The 12,293-nt window shown below is 44.5% G+C and overlaps 1 protein-coding gene and 1 long non-coding RNA gene across 7 annotated transcripts in view; both read right to left on the bottom strand.

Moving 5' to 3' along the window:
* The window catches only part of RNF24 (ring finger protein 24), a 139,368-nt gene extending 129,938 nt beyond the window's left edge, over window positions 1-9,430 (bottom strand). For 2 of the 6 annotated variants that reach the window (XM_082359215.1, XM_082359217.1), the window contains exon 1: window positions 5,168-5,255. Coding sequence is in view for 1 of the 6 variants with exons in the window: in XM_082359214.1 (XP_082215340.1) it covers window positions 5,168-5,343 (176 nt within the window). In the remaining 5 variants the exon portion in view is untranslated. The other 4 variants (XM_082359219.1, XM_082359218.1, XM_082359214.1 and 1 more) reach the window with 3 other exon arrangements.
* On the bottom strand, window positions 3,050-4,959 carry LOC309612912. The gene is made up of 2 exons (XR_014235403.1): window positions 4,605-4,959; window positions 3,050-3,968 (listed from the first exon to the last, which is right to left on the bottom strand). It is a non-coding gene; the product is annotated as an uncharacterized lncRNA (long non-coding RNA).
* Window positions 9,431-12,293: the final 2,863 nt, after the last annotated feature.

The following is a 12,293-nucleotide window of genomic DNA, read 5'->3' on the forward strand; positions in this document are numbered from 1 at the left end:
GAAAATTGATTTTCTTGTTGGAAATTTTTAAAAAGAGCTATTCTACCAGGTTAAAAATGTCAGTTATGCCTTTTTTGCCCATAAATTGAGTAGGTACTTGTGTCAATTGTTGTCCTAGGAACATAGTGGTAAACAGGATAGATGAGTTCCCTGCCTTCCTGGAGCCGACTTTCCAGTGGGGGCCGTAGGCAAGAGACAAAAATATTCAGTCAACAACAGAATTTCAGACAGTGATACATAGTACAGAAGAGATAGGGAGGAAATGTAGACTACTCTTTTGAAACATTTAACCATGAAGGTAAACAGAAGGGGATGGATATAAGGTCAGGGGAAAGTTGTTTTGTTGTAATTTTTTGTTCTGTTTTTAAAGATGGGCAATATCAGAGCATGTATGTATGCTGACATGGGTGGTGCCCTGGAAAGTTGTTGAGGATGTGAGAGAGGGCACAAATGCAGAAGTCAAGTTCTTGACTAGCTATGAGGCGGAATATGGTGGGGAGGCAAGTTGGCCTCTGACAGCAAGAAAACAGGGATCCTAAGCAAGGTGGATTTATAGATTTGGTGAAGGGAGGATGAGGGGTATCTGTCTGATAACTTCTAAACCCTCAGTGAAGTATGCAGCCTGCTTACCGGAATGGGGAGGGGTTGGCTGCTCATGAGTTTAAAGACTGGGGAGACATTAAATAATTATAGGCAAAAAGATCTTATTAAGAATCTGGTAGTTTTTTGGGGCAGTGATGAGAGTCTACTACAGATTTTTGGTCATGAATCTGAAGTTCTCTAGTAATATTCAACCACTTATGTGCACCTATGGGAAAGCTAGATGAGGAATAAAGCAGCTGTAAATAGAAAAAAATTCATGGGTAAAAAAATATTTAAAAATGTGTATCCATGAGATAAACACTACGTCACTGACAATGTCCAAACAAGCCATGGTCTATGTAACTCCATTTGCCTCCATCTTCTTATCACAGAAATTCTTGCCAATAATGTATTTGTCTTTAGTCATGACATATTTAATCATGAAGCTTATAGATTGTTTCTTTTTGGTCATAAATGGTTCTGTCACTTCCTAAAGTAGATTTTTTAAAAATGCAACTGATGGTTGTGTAGATTCCAGAGGTGATTACATTTCAATGCTGGAAGAAACTTTCTCTGGTGTTAACTGATATTTCCAGTTAAAAGTAAACTGATGATTCCATTTAAAAGTAAAAAACAAAAATTAAAACACCCCCTCAAGGTGGTTGCTTTTGATCATCCAACTGTACTCCTAAACCATGATGTTGGCTCAAGACCCAAAACATCCTGGGGAGCATTTATGCCTGCACAGGTTCAAGGAGAGGAAACAAAGACCACACCTCTTGATGGAGGCATGTCAACACCATAAAGAATAGCATATTGGGTGAGATGGTGTGTATGTCTATGTGTACATATATATAGGTATTTGGGGAAAATACTATCTGCCCTTACGAGCAAAAGAAAAGATGTCTCGAGGAACACCATGAAATGTCAGAACACCAGGGATAAACAGAAGATCCTAAAGTCTTCCAGAGTGGGAGGAAAAAGGGAAATGGGGATTAGAATGGCACTGCACTTCTCAATAGTAACACTAGAAGCCTTCAAAAGAGGGACAATAATTTTCGATCTACAATTCAATATCCAGCGAAACCACCATTCAAGTGTGATGGTAAAATGAGGACATTTTCACATATGCAACTTATGAATTCAGGAATGAATTTCAGAGTTTGTAGATGCCCTTTCTCAGGAAGCTACTAAAGAATAAGGAAGACACAGGATCCAGGAAATCAAGGATCCAACATAGGAGGAAAGCAAAGAGAATTCACAAGGTGATAAAAAGGCAAGTCCTATATAACAGTTAGGAAAAAGAAATGAAACAGATTACCTGAAAATATTGAAAGATGATAGGTTCTGTCATAGAATTTGAGGATAACTTTGTGACTGGTAAAAAGAAAACTAGGCAAATGAAAAACAAACAAACAAAAGTGGCAGTTGTTTAACTCAGGAGAAACAAGAGTTGTACAAGAAAGAAAACGTAATACGTATCCTACATGGCTCATCTGTGAATTATAGGTACATTGTCACAGTCATATAAATACTGAATACTGACTTGACTGGAAACTGTAAAGTATAGGTATGAGTGGGGGATGGAAGGATGGTTGTGTGGGACAACTAAGTCCTCAGCTTCCAAAATAAAACTCCATAGGTAATATCCAAAGGTGGAAAATCAAGGAATAGCAGTTTAAACATTAAAAATGAAATAAAGGTAAATACCAGAAAGAACTGCTAAGAGTTCAAAGTGATTGAACCATATGAAACCACTGATTTTTGACTACTTCCCTATCTAAAAAATGGCAATTTCATACAGTTTAAACTGCTAATACATTATAATGACATTACTTTATTACTGATTTTAGAATAAACTGCCATTTGAAACAGAAAACATTATTATTATTATTATTTTTTGGCCGCGCTGCATGCAGGATCTTAGTTCTCCAACCAGGGATCGAAACTGTGCCCCCTGCAGTGCAAGTGCGGAGTCCTAACCATTGGACCATCAAGGGAATTCCCGGAAAACAATTACTGATAGAAAATGCTGGGAGGATAATGTATCCCAGTTTAGGTAACAAAGTGTCATCATATATACTATTACCATCACTAACATAACAATATTAATATTTCTAATGAATATAAAGATTATATTTATTACTAAAACAGCATTTAAAATAATGTAACCTATTTTGACAATATAGATATTACTTTGGAATTTTTCTTCAATCATCATACTACAAAAATGCTAAACTATGGGTTGGTAAAAATTTTGATTAACAGAATGCTGAATAACAAGGCCAAGATGTTTTTAGTTTCCTTTGTTGATACAAACAATAGCTAAGTCACTCTTGAAAAATTAAAGTTCCACAATACTGTGGCACTATGCAAGCCTATTTCAGTGATAATTCCGGTTACACTACTCTGTTTATCTACGACTTCCCCTTATGATTTGTTTTAAGGGGATTTCTTAAAAAAAAAAAAAAAAAAAAAAAAAAACCAAAAACTTATGCTGGCAGTTCATAAATTATTGGGGTTGCTTCAATATTAGTGACACTACTTAATGTAGCTAATGAAGCCCTCATTTTTAAGTTAGCTTATTTTGAGTTAAATTCATTTACATTAAAATTTTACTTAAATCTTACATCATAAAACCAAAACTTCTCCAAATTGAAAAATCAACTTTTATTGATTTAAACTTTTACAAAAAAAGAATTTGATCATGTTAACATAAGGTAAGATTTTTACCAAGAATAATGGATCCCGTTCCAACCAAATGGAAAATTTCCCCTTCAAATTAAAAGCAAATGTTTTTAACAGACGGAATATACATAAACAGATGCTATGGAAGACTGCTTAGTTTAGCTTTCATTTTGCACTGAAAACTACCAGGAATTAAAATATATGTGATTAAAAAATAATCTTAAAGAGAACCTTAAAACTGAATCAATTCAACTATTCATATCCTCTAATAAGCTCCTCTTAATTTTTTTTACCGTTGCTATTTTGAATCAAAAGATCATAAGAAAAATATATTTTGGAAGTATGTTTCTTATAGTAACAGAGTTTAGCTAATTTCCTGTCAGTCTGCAAAATTGTAAGTGTAAAAAATAAACAGAAAATGCAACCGTCTTCTAAAACTTATAAAATCTGGTTTAAAAGAGAAAAAGGTCCAAGTGAAACAGCAAGGAATAGCTGGTGCTATTACAGTTGCTTCTTTTTAATTGGTCCACATCAACTGTGACTCCTCACAACTTCACCAAGACAACAAAGTCAGGCAGTCAGTCCCACAGAGCCAAAGTCTGTGGGAACCTGCAGAGCTTCCTCCTCTCTCTGGGGATGACGACGATAAAAGGTGATCTGTTTTCCAGCAGTCCTGTAAGCGGAGCCATTGAGCTGGGCTGCACAACCAGACAACAGAACACAGGGAAAATTCAGATCAAAGCAAGGGCGCATGCCAGGGTAATATGCTATAAAGCCCTTTGCCAAAGCATTAAGGGGAAAAAAAGCAAGGAGGTGGAGAGAACCTGCTGGACCACCTTCTTATTATACAGGGAGGCAGGAGGAAACAAAATCTGCCTGTACTGAGGAGCTGAGAAAACAGTGTCCTAGAGATACCGGAGTATTTCTGTATATGTGTATATCAATATACAGACATATTACCAATTAACTAAAAAGCAGTGTTCTATATGTACTAGAGTATTCTCATGTACATACATAAGAGTATATGACCATTAACTAAACCCCCAAAACCAAGTTTTCTGGATATACAGATATATTGAGGATATAGACATATATTTTCAATTAACAAAACCCACTGGTTTTACAGAAAGAAACAAAGAAACGCTGTTTGAAAGAATGTCAGAGGCAGAACTGGGTGAAGATCTGATGAAGTAATATATCCCTTTTCCTCATACCCCTTTAAATGACCTCCGATTCTCTCATTTCAGAGGGGACACACACACCATCAGGTCTCCGGAAACAAAAGAGGCTCCTTAATTCTCCGGCCTGTGGAAGCACACACGCCCCCCACTCACAGATATGAGGCCAGCTCCTGACTTTCATTAACGAGTAAACCGAGGCGATAGGTCTCACCCCCGACCATAGCTTACACACAGTGACAAACGGGCACAGGACAGACGCCACAAAGAAAGGGGAGGAGCAGACGGGGACCAGGAAAACACTGCCACGCCGCGCCCCCCAAGGCGCATTCCCATCGCCAACAGGGAGGCAGACGTCCTCGCCATCCTCGTCCTTGCCTCCCTGCTCATCCCAGCAGCCTCCCACGCCCGGGGACCCGACGCCCGGCACGGGTTAGCGGAGCGCTCGGGGCTCCGCGAACATTCCTTCTGTGACCTCCCGGTGACAGCCCCGCGCCTCCCTTTGTGCGGGACTCACCCTCTGGCTCGGGGCGGACCCTCCTGCGCACCCCTCCCGGCCTGGCCGCTGTCCCATCCCTCCCAGCTCCCGGCCGAGGCGCCGAGAGTGTGAGTGGGGGAGGCTGGCGCGGGCCCCACGGTGTCCTCAGCACCCCAAGCCCGAACCTGCCCCGTCCGTTAAGCCCCAAATCCGGGGCGACGGGCCTCTCTTGCTCACTTACTCTGTAGTGCCGGCAGCGGCGGCGGCGACCGTGGTGGGACCGTCAGCTCCGGGCGGTGAGCGGCGGGCGTCAGTCGGCAGCGAGCGGGGCTGAGGTGGCAGCGGCAGACTGCCCGCGGCGCCCCGGCGAGGGGCGGGCCCGGAGGGGGAGGGGCGGGCGCCGGGCCTCTCATTCATGCAGCGGGGGCGGGGTGAGGGACCCGGATGCCCGGGCAGTCCCGCCCACCTCCCTGAGGTCGCCCTGGCTTCGGAGTCTGTAGTGCGCAGGCGCGGCTCTCCGTGGTCCGACACCGCCCCACCAGCTGGGGATGTCTCAGGCTAGAGCGGTGGCCTTCTCCCTCTTGTGTTTAGTATTTTTGCATGTCCTATAAACATTTTTTAAAAATATTTATTTATTTATTTATTTGGCTGCACCGGGTCTTAGTTGCAGCATGCGGGATCTTTCAGTTGCGGCATGTGGGGGTCTTTAGCTGAGGCATGCGAATTCTTAGTTGTGGCACGTGGGATCTAGTTCCCTGACCAGGGATCGAAACCAGGCTTCCCTGCCCCGCATTGGGAGCACGGGAGTCTTAGCCACTGGACCACCAGGGAAATCCCTATAAGCAATTTTTTAAGTGAAAGCTTGGAAAGCCACCTCCTTCCTAGCATCCAGCCCGCCAGCATCCTGGGGACACAAGAGTGGCCATTAGTCTGATGGGTAAGATACACACCGCCCCCTTCTTCCATCTGTGTCATGTGCAGCAGGTCCTCTCAGACCTCTGAGACCCAGAATCTGCCCAGATAGTGGAGAGGAGTGTGTGCAAGAAAGAGTGCATTACTTTGTTTATTTGCGTTGACCTAGTCTCTTCAGCCCCCAGCTCCCATTCCACAGAGCAGGCAAGAAATTGACCTTTGTTTTGGGGGGTTTAGCCCTTCCTGTAATACCAAGGCCTAGGGTCTAGCTAATGCAGCTCCAAGATCAGGGGAGACCCCTTGTCTTTGGCAGGCTGTGTATTTTGCAGAGACATCCTCCTGTTTCCAAACCCTTGGCCCTGCCACTCCTGGGCCATAGAAATCTTTGGTGCTACTGGGAGTCTGCAACAGACCTCACAGTCATCTCCTCTGAGGCTCCTCAGCTGAGTGTGTGGGCACTGCAGCTCAGGGAAATTACAGAAATGATTGCCCACTTTCTCTCAGTCCTATGTCCCCCTTTGGGGTTCTCCTTCCTTCTCCTATCCTCCAGCCCCCCTCAACATAAACCATAAACAGCTCAGGTGCTTAACTTTGGGAAGCAAAGGTCATTGTGGAAAGTGCCTGCAGGCAAGTTCCTTCTGCTTTGGCAAACCATAAATGTCCAAGGTAAGGGGAGAGGTAAAGACAAACATCCGAGAACATCTCGAGAAGTAACCCAATGGTCACTGTCCCCCAAGGCAAAAGATGGGTGGAGGCATGTGCTGGGTAGAGTGTGGCGAAAGAAAGGGTTCCTGTCAACATCTATCCCCCCACCGCTGACTCCAAGAACTTTGGGTTTCTTTTCCCTTCTCTCCCTTCCTTCCTAGCTCAGTTGGAGCAGGTACCAGGAGGGCCTTCTGAACTCGTTTGCTGATACCTCTTGCTCTGTCTAAATCAGGCCTCCTCATCTCTCTCCAGGTCTACTGCTGAAGTCTCAATCCCTTCTCATGAAAGTCAATTCTCATAATATGCAGATCTGCCCACGTTATTGTCTTTTTCTCTTTTCCTGTCCCAGTGGCTCTTCAGCCCTTATTTTCCAGCCATTTCCAGAGCAGCACCAGGGTGTTTCACCTTCAGTGCCTGTGTTCCTGCTGTTGCCTTGATTAGGGAAGCAACATTTATCTAGCAACACTCAAAAGTCACTTTTTAATGAAGTCTTCCTTCCTGCCCCCACCTTGTTGACAGACTTTCTTTTGGAATCCCCACCTGTGCCCTGTACCTATTTCTCTCTCAGCACCAGCCACACTTAGGGTTCCTACTCATTTGCATATTTTCTTCCCCAACCAGAATGTGAGCCCTTCCACAACAGGAACAGTGTCTTCTGGAGACCTAGCAGGTGACTGGCACACAATGGGTATGCAGTGGTTATTGGAGGTGGTGATGTTTCCTGGTGGATCAGGGAGGCTCTACATGGGACAAAAAAGCTGAACTCCCTTTCATTTCTCCTGCCTTCCCTCCTTCCTTCCCCTGCCCATGTTAGCTAGGAATTTGCTAATCCAAACAGGCTGTAGAGTAAAGGGTGGAGTGGCTCCAGCTTCTTGTCCTTTGTCCTTATGAAAATCAGGAGGGAGAGATACAGAAAGAGAAAGTTTAAGGATGTAAAGAGAAGGGGCCATGTTCAGTTGCTATTTTCAGGGAGACCCATCATATTAAAATTCTGTTGAGGCATCAGCTAGCCTAACTGCCGTTTGGGGTCAGAGAGAAAGTCTCCCCTTGGGACTGGACACGTGGAACCTGGACTCACAGTTTCCACAATTCATAAGGCAGGATCCTGCCCTTCTGTCTCTAGCAGTGAATTGTTCCTTGTTCCCTTTGGGGAAGAAATCAGTTTTTGGTCTCCTGGTGTCTTCAGCTGGAGATTCACTGACTGATATGCGATCCTATCTGCCTAGTGGCACAGAAGTTTCTATTGATGTTTCCCCCTCACACCTCCCAACCACCCCCGTACTACTCTAGACAAAATGCATATGGTGGGGTATGGGTGCACTAAGGGGGGTCTGGGCAGTTTAGGTGGGTACCCCCAAACATCAGGCATCCAGAACTTGAAGTAGTGGCTTTCTCAGCTAACATGTTCCCTTGTTCCACATGAGAGGGCAGTGGGCACAGGGGTGGAGCTTCAGAGGATATCCCTCTTTCTATCTCTCCTCTCCCTAGTCCTCTCACATCTTCTTCCTACATTATATTTCCTTTAAAACATTTTCCTTGTCCCCAGTCCATTTCTCAGAAAACTCTGCCCCTACCCACACGGTCAGAAGTCCTTCAAGACTCCTCTACCTTCTGGAAAAGAAATGACATCTAATTTTAAGTTAAATGTTTGTGCCTAATTTTGGAACAACAGCTTTATGGATGGTAGCTATAGTGGAATCAGGGGCTGATTTTAGTCATCTTGGATCTGGTGTTAAATACAAGTTTGTTAAATGACTGCCTGACTGATAAAGGCAAAAATCAGTCTTTCACATAGAAGCTAGAAATCCAAGGTTGCCCACAGCCTGACCCCTCTGCCTGTCCTTCCCACCTGGTGGGGCCTATCCATCTGTTGAGTGGTGGGCATTATCCCAGAAAAACATCCTTCATATTGACAAATTACTTGGCTGCTTAATTATCTAGAGCTCTGAATGGGAGTCCCACCATTTCTGTGAGAGCCTGAGGTGTGCTCTTCTGTTCCCTCAACCCCTCTGTCCGAGAATTTCAAAGAGTCTCCTGCTGGGACTCCTCCTGCTAGGTCTCTCCCAATGATCCTCATCTCCTCACAGACCATGTGAACCTCCAAGTGGGGTGTGATCCTGCCCACAGAGGGATGGAATTGCTTGTCAGTGCAGGATATGTGTGCATGATTGTGACACAGTGTGAATAGGGGAGGAAGTGTAGGTTCCTATGTGCATGGTAGTTTGGGTCAGGCTGTGTGTCCACTCTTGGAGGTGGGAGCCAGGGATTATTTCTTCAGCCACCAACAATCTGTGTTACCTTTCTGGCACATGCAGGCCCAAATACCCAAACAGAACTCAGAGCTTCTAAAAATATAAATGTGCAAAAATTGGGAGTGGACAAGGAGGCACAGTAAGAAGACCCTGAGCTTACCTCCTTCTACAGGTGCACCAAAATTACAACTATTTACAGAGCAACCACTGATGAGAAAAACTGGAAGGCTAGCGAAAAGATCTTATACAACTGAAGTCATGAAGAAGAAACCACAACAAGACAGGTAGGAGGGATGGAGATGTGGCATAGTCAAGACACATACCCCTGGGTGGGTAACCCACAAATGGGAGAATAATTATGATTGCAGAGGTTCTCCCCAAGGAGCAAGGGGTCTGAACCCCACATCAGGAGTCCCAGCCCAGGGGTCCTGCACCATGAAGACTAGCCCCCAGAATGTTTGGCTTGGAAGGCCAGAGGGCTTTGGGAAACAGATTCTCTACTCTTAAAGAGCACACACAAAATCTCACATGGTCAGGGACCCAGGGCAGAGGCAGTAATTTGAAAGGATACTAGGTCAACCCACCTGCTGATCTTGGAGAGCCTCCTGGAGAGGCAGGAGACAACTGAAACTCACCCTGGGGACACAGACTCTAGAGGCAGCCATTTTGGGGAGCTTGTTCTACCATGAGGATGCTGGTGCTGGCAAGTGCCATTTTGGAGTCCTCTGTCTAGCTTATTAGCACATGGGCACATCCTTACCCACCAGCCTGTTTGCACATGTACTGGGAAACCTCAGGCTAAGCAGCTAGGCAGGCAGGGTCACAGCCCCACCCACCAGCAGGCCTGCTGCCTTAAGACTGTCTGAGTCCACAGCTGCCCCAGAAGGCCCAGGATCTGGCCCTGCCCACCAGTTCACCAGCACTAGCCACAGACTTCTGGGGCTCCACTGCTAGCCATTGGGACCCAGCCCTGCCCACCAGTAGGTCAACTCTGGGACACCCACAGCCCTGTAGCCAGAGACCTGGGGACTTGACTCTGCCCATCAGCAGGCTGACATCACCACCAGGACCCCCCAGGGCCCCAGGCACACCAACGAACAGGCTGACACCAGCTCCAAGACACCTTGGAACCCTCAGCCACACTGACCAGTGGGCCAACACCAACTGTGGGACACCCCAGACCCCACAACCAGCTGTGTCAGGATTGGGCACTGCCGACCAGCAGGCCAACATTAGATCCAGGACCCTCAGGCCCACAGCCGCCCTCCCTGGGACCCAGTTTCACTCGCTGGTGGATCAGCACTAGCCCTGGGAACCCTTGGGGCTGCATGGACAGTCGCCTTGTGACCCAGCCCCACCCACCAGCAGGCAGCAGCCTCTGCACAAAGTAGGGCCTGGCAACCAACCAGACCATGCACCAGCCACACCTACCAGACTACCCATAGTAGTTAGCCTACCACAACAGAAGGGCCCACACACAGCCCACAGAGAGACAACACTAGAGCATATAGCTCTGCTGACTAGAGGAGTGTGCTGTTGGGATGCATAGGACGTCTCCTGCAAAAGGCCACTTCTCTAAGGTTGGGAAATGTTTCCAAATACATGGAGATAAGAATAGCAAATTAGGCAAAATTATGAGGCAGAACTAAATTCCAAATGAAGGAACAAGATAAAATCCCAGAAGAAGAACTAAGTGACGTGGAGATAAGCAATCTACTGGATAAAGAGCTCAAGGTAATGATTGTAAAGATGTTCAAAGAACTCGGGAGAAGAGTGGATGAACAGAGTGAGAGAATTTTTTTTAGTTTATTTTTTATTGAAGTATATTTGAATTACAGTGTTGTGTTAATTACTGCTATACAGCAAAGAGACTCAGTTATATATATATATATATATATATATATATTCTTCTTCATATTCTTTTCCATTATGGTTTATCACAGGATATTGAATATAGTTCCCTGTGCTACACAGTAGGACCTTCTTGTTTATCCATTCTATGTATACCAGTTTGCATCTGCTAATCCCAAACTCCCACTCCTACTCTCTCCAAACCCCTTCCTCCTTGGCAACCACCAGTCGATTCTCTATGTCCCTGATTTTGTTTCTGTTTCATAGATAGGTACATTTGTGTCCTATTTTATTTTTTTATTATTATTTAAAAAATAAATTTAGTTATTTATTTATTTTTGGCTGCGTTGGGTCTTTGTTGTTGCGTGTGGGCTTTCTCCAGTTGCAGTGAGTGAGGGCTACTCTTCGTTGCAGTGCGTGGGCTTCTCATTGCAGTGGCTTCTCTTGTTGTGGAGCGTGGGCTCTAGGCATGCGGGCTTCAGTAGTTGTGGCTTGCAGGCTCTAGAGCACAGGCTCCGTAGTTGTGGCCCATGGGCTTAGTTGCTCCACAGCATGTGGCATCTTTCTGGACCAGGGCTCAAACCCGTGTTCCCTGCATTGGCAGGTGGTTTCTTAACCACTGCACCACCAGGGAAGTCCCTGTGTCATATTTTAGATTCCACATATAAGTGATATCATATGGTATTTGTCTTTGTCTTTCTGACTTCCTTCACTTTGTATGATAATATCTTGTTTCATCCATGTTGCTGCAAATGGCATTATTTCATTCTTTTTTTATGGCTGAGTAGTATTCCATTGTATATATGTACCACATCTTCTTTATCTATTCATCTGTTGATGGACATTTAGGTTGTTTCCATGTCTTGGCTATTGTGAATAGTGCTGTGGTGAACATAGGGGTTCATGTATCTTTTTGAGTTATAGTTTTGTCTGGATATATGCCCAGGAGTGGGATTGCTGGATCATATGGTAATTCTATTTTTAGTTTTCTAAGGAACCTCCATACTGTTTTCAACAGTGGCTGCACCAACTTACATTCCCACCAACAGTGTAGGAGGGTTCCCTTTGAGAGAGAGAATTTTTAAGCAAATAGTTTGAAAATATAAAGATGAACCATATAGAGCTAAAGAATACAATAACTGAAATTAAAAATACTCTAGAAGGAAGCAACAGTAAATTAGATGATACAGAGGAATGGATCAGTGAACTGAAAGACACAGTAGTGGAAATCACTCAAGCTGAACAGAGAAAAGAAAAAACAATAAGAAATGAGGACAGTTTAAGAAACCTCTGGGACAACATCAAACATACTAATATTCACTTTATAGGGGTCCCAGAAGGAGAAGAGACATAAAAAGGGGCAGAGAACATATTTGAAGACATAATAGTTGTAAACTTCCCTAACCCAGTAAAGAAAATAAACATCCAGGACGAGGAAGTACAGAGACTCCCAAACAGGATCAACCCAAAGAGGACCATACTAAGGCATATTTTAATTAAAATGGAAAAAATTAAAGATGAAGAAAATATTAAAAGCAGCAAAGGAAAAGCAACTAGTTACATATAAGGAAACGCCCATAAGCCTATCAGCTGACTTTTCAGCAGAAACTCTGCAGGCCAGAAGGGAGTGGCACTATATATTTAAAG

Source organism: Balaenoptera borealis (genome assembly GCF_965194805.1).
Source record: "Balaenoptera borealis genome assembly, chromosome: 16".
In the NCBI taxonomy this organism is placed as follows: domain Eukaryota; kingdom Metazoa; phylum Chordata; class Mammalia; order Artiodactyla; family Balaenopteridae; genus Balaenoptera; species Balaenoptera borealis.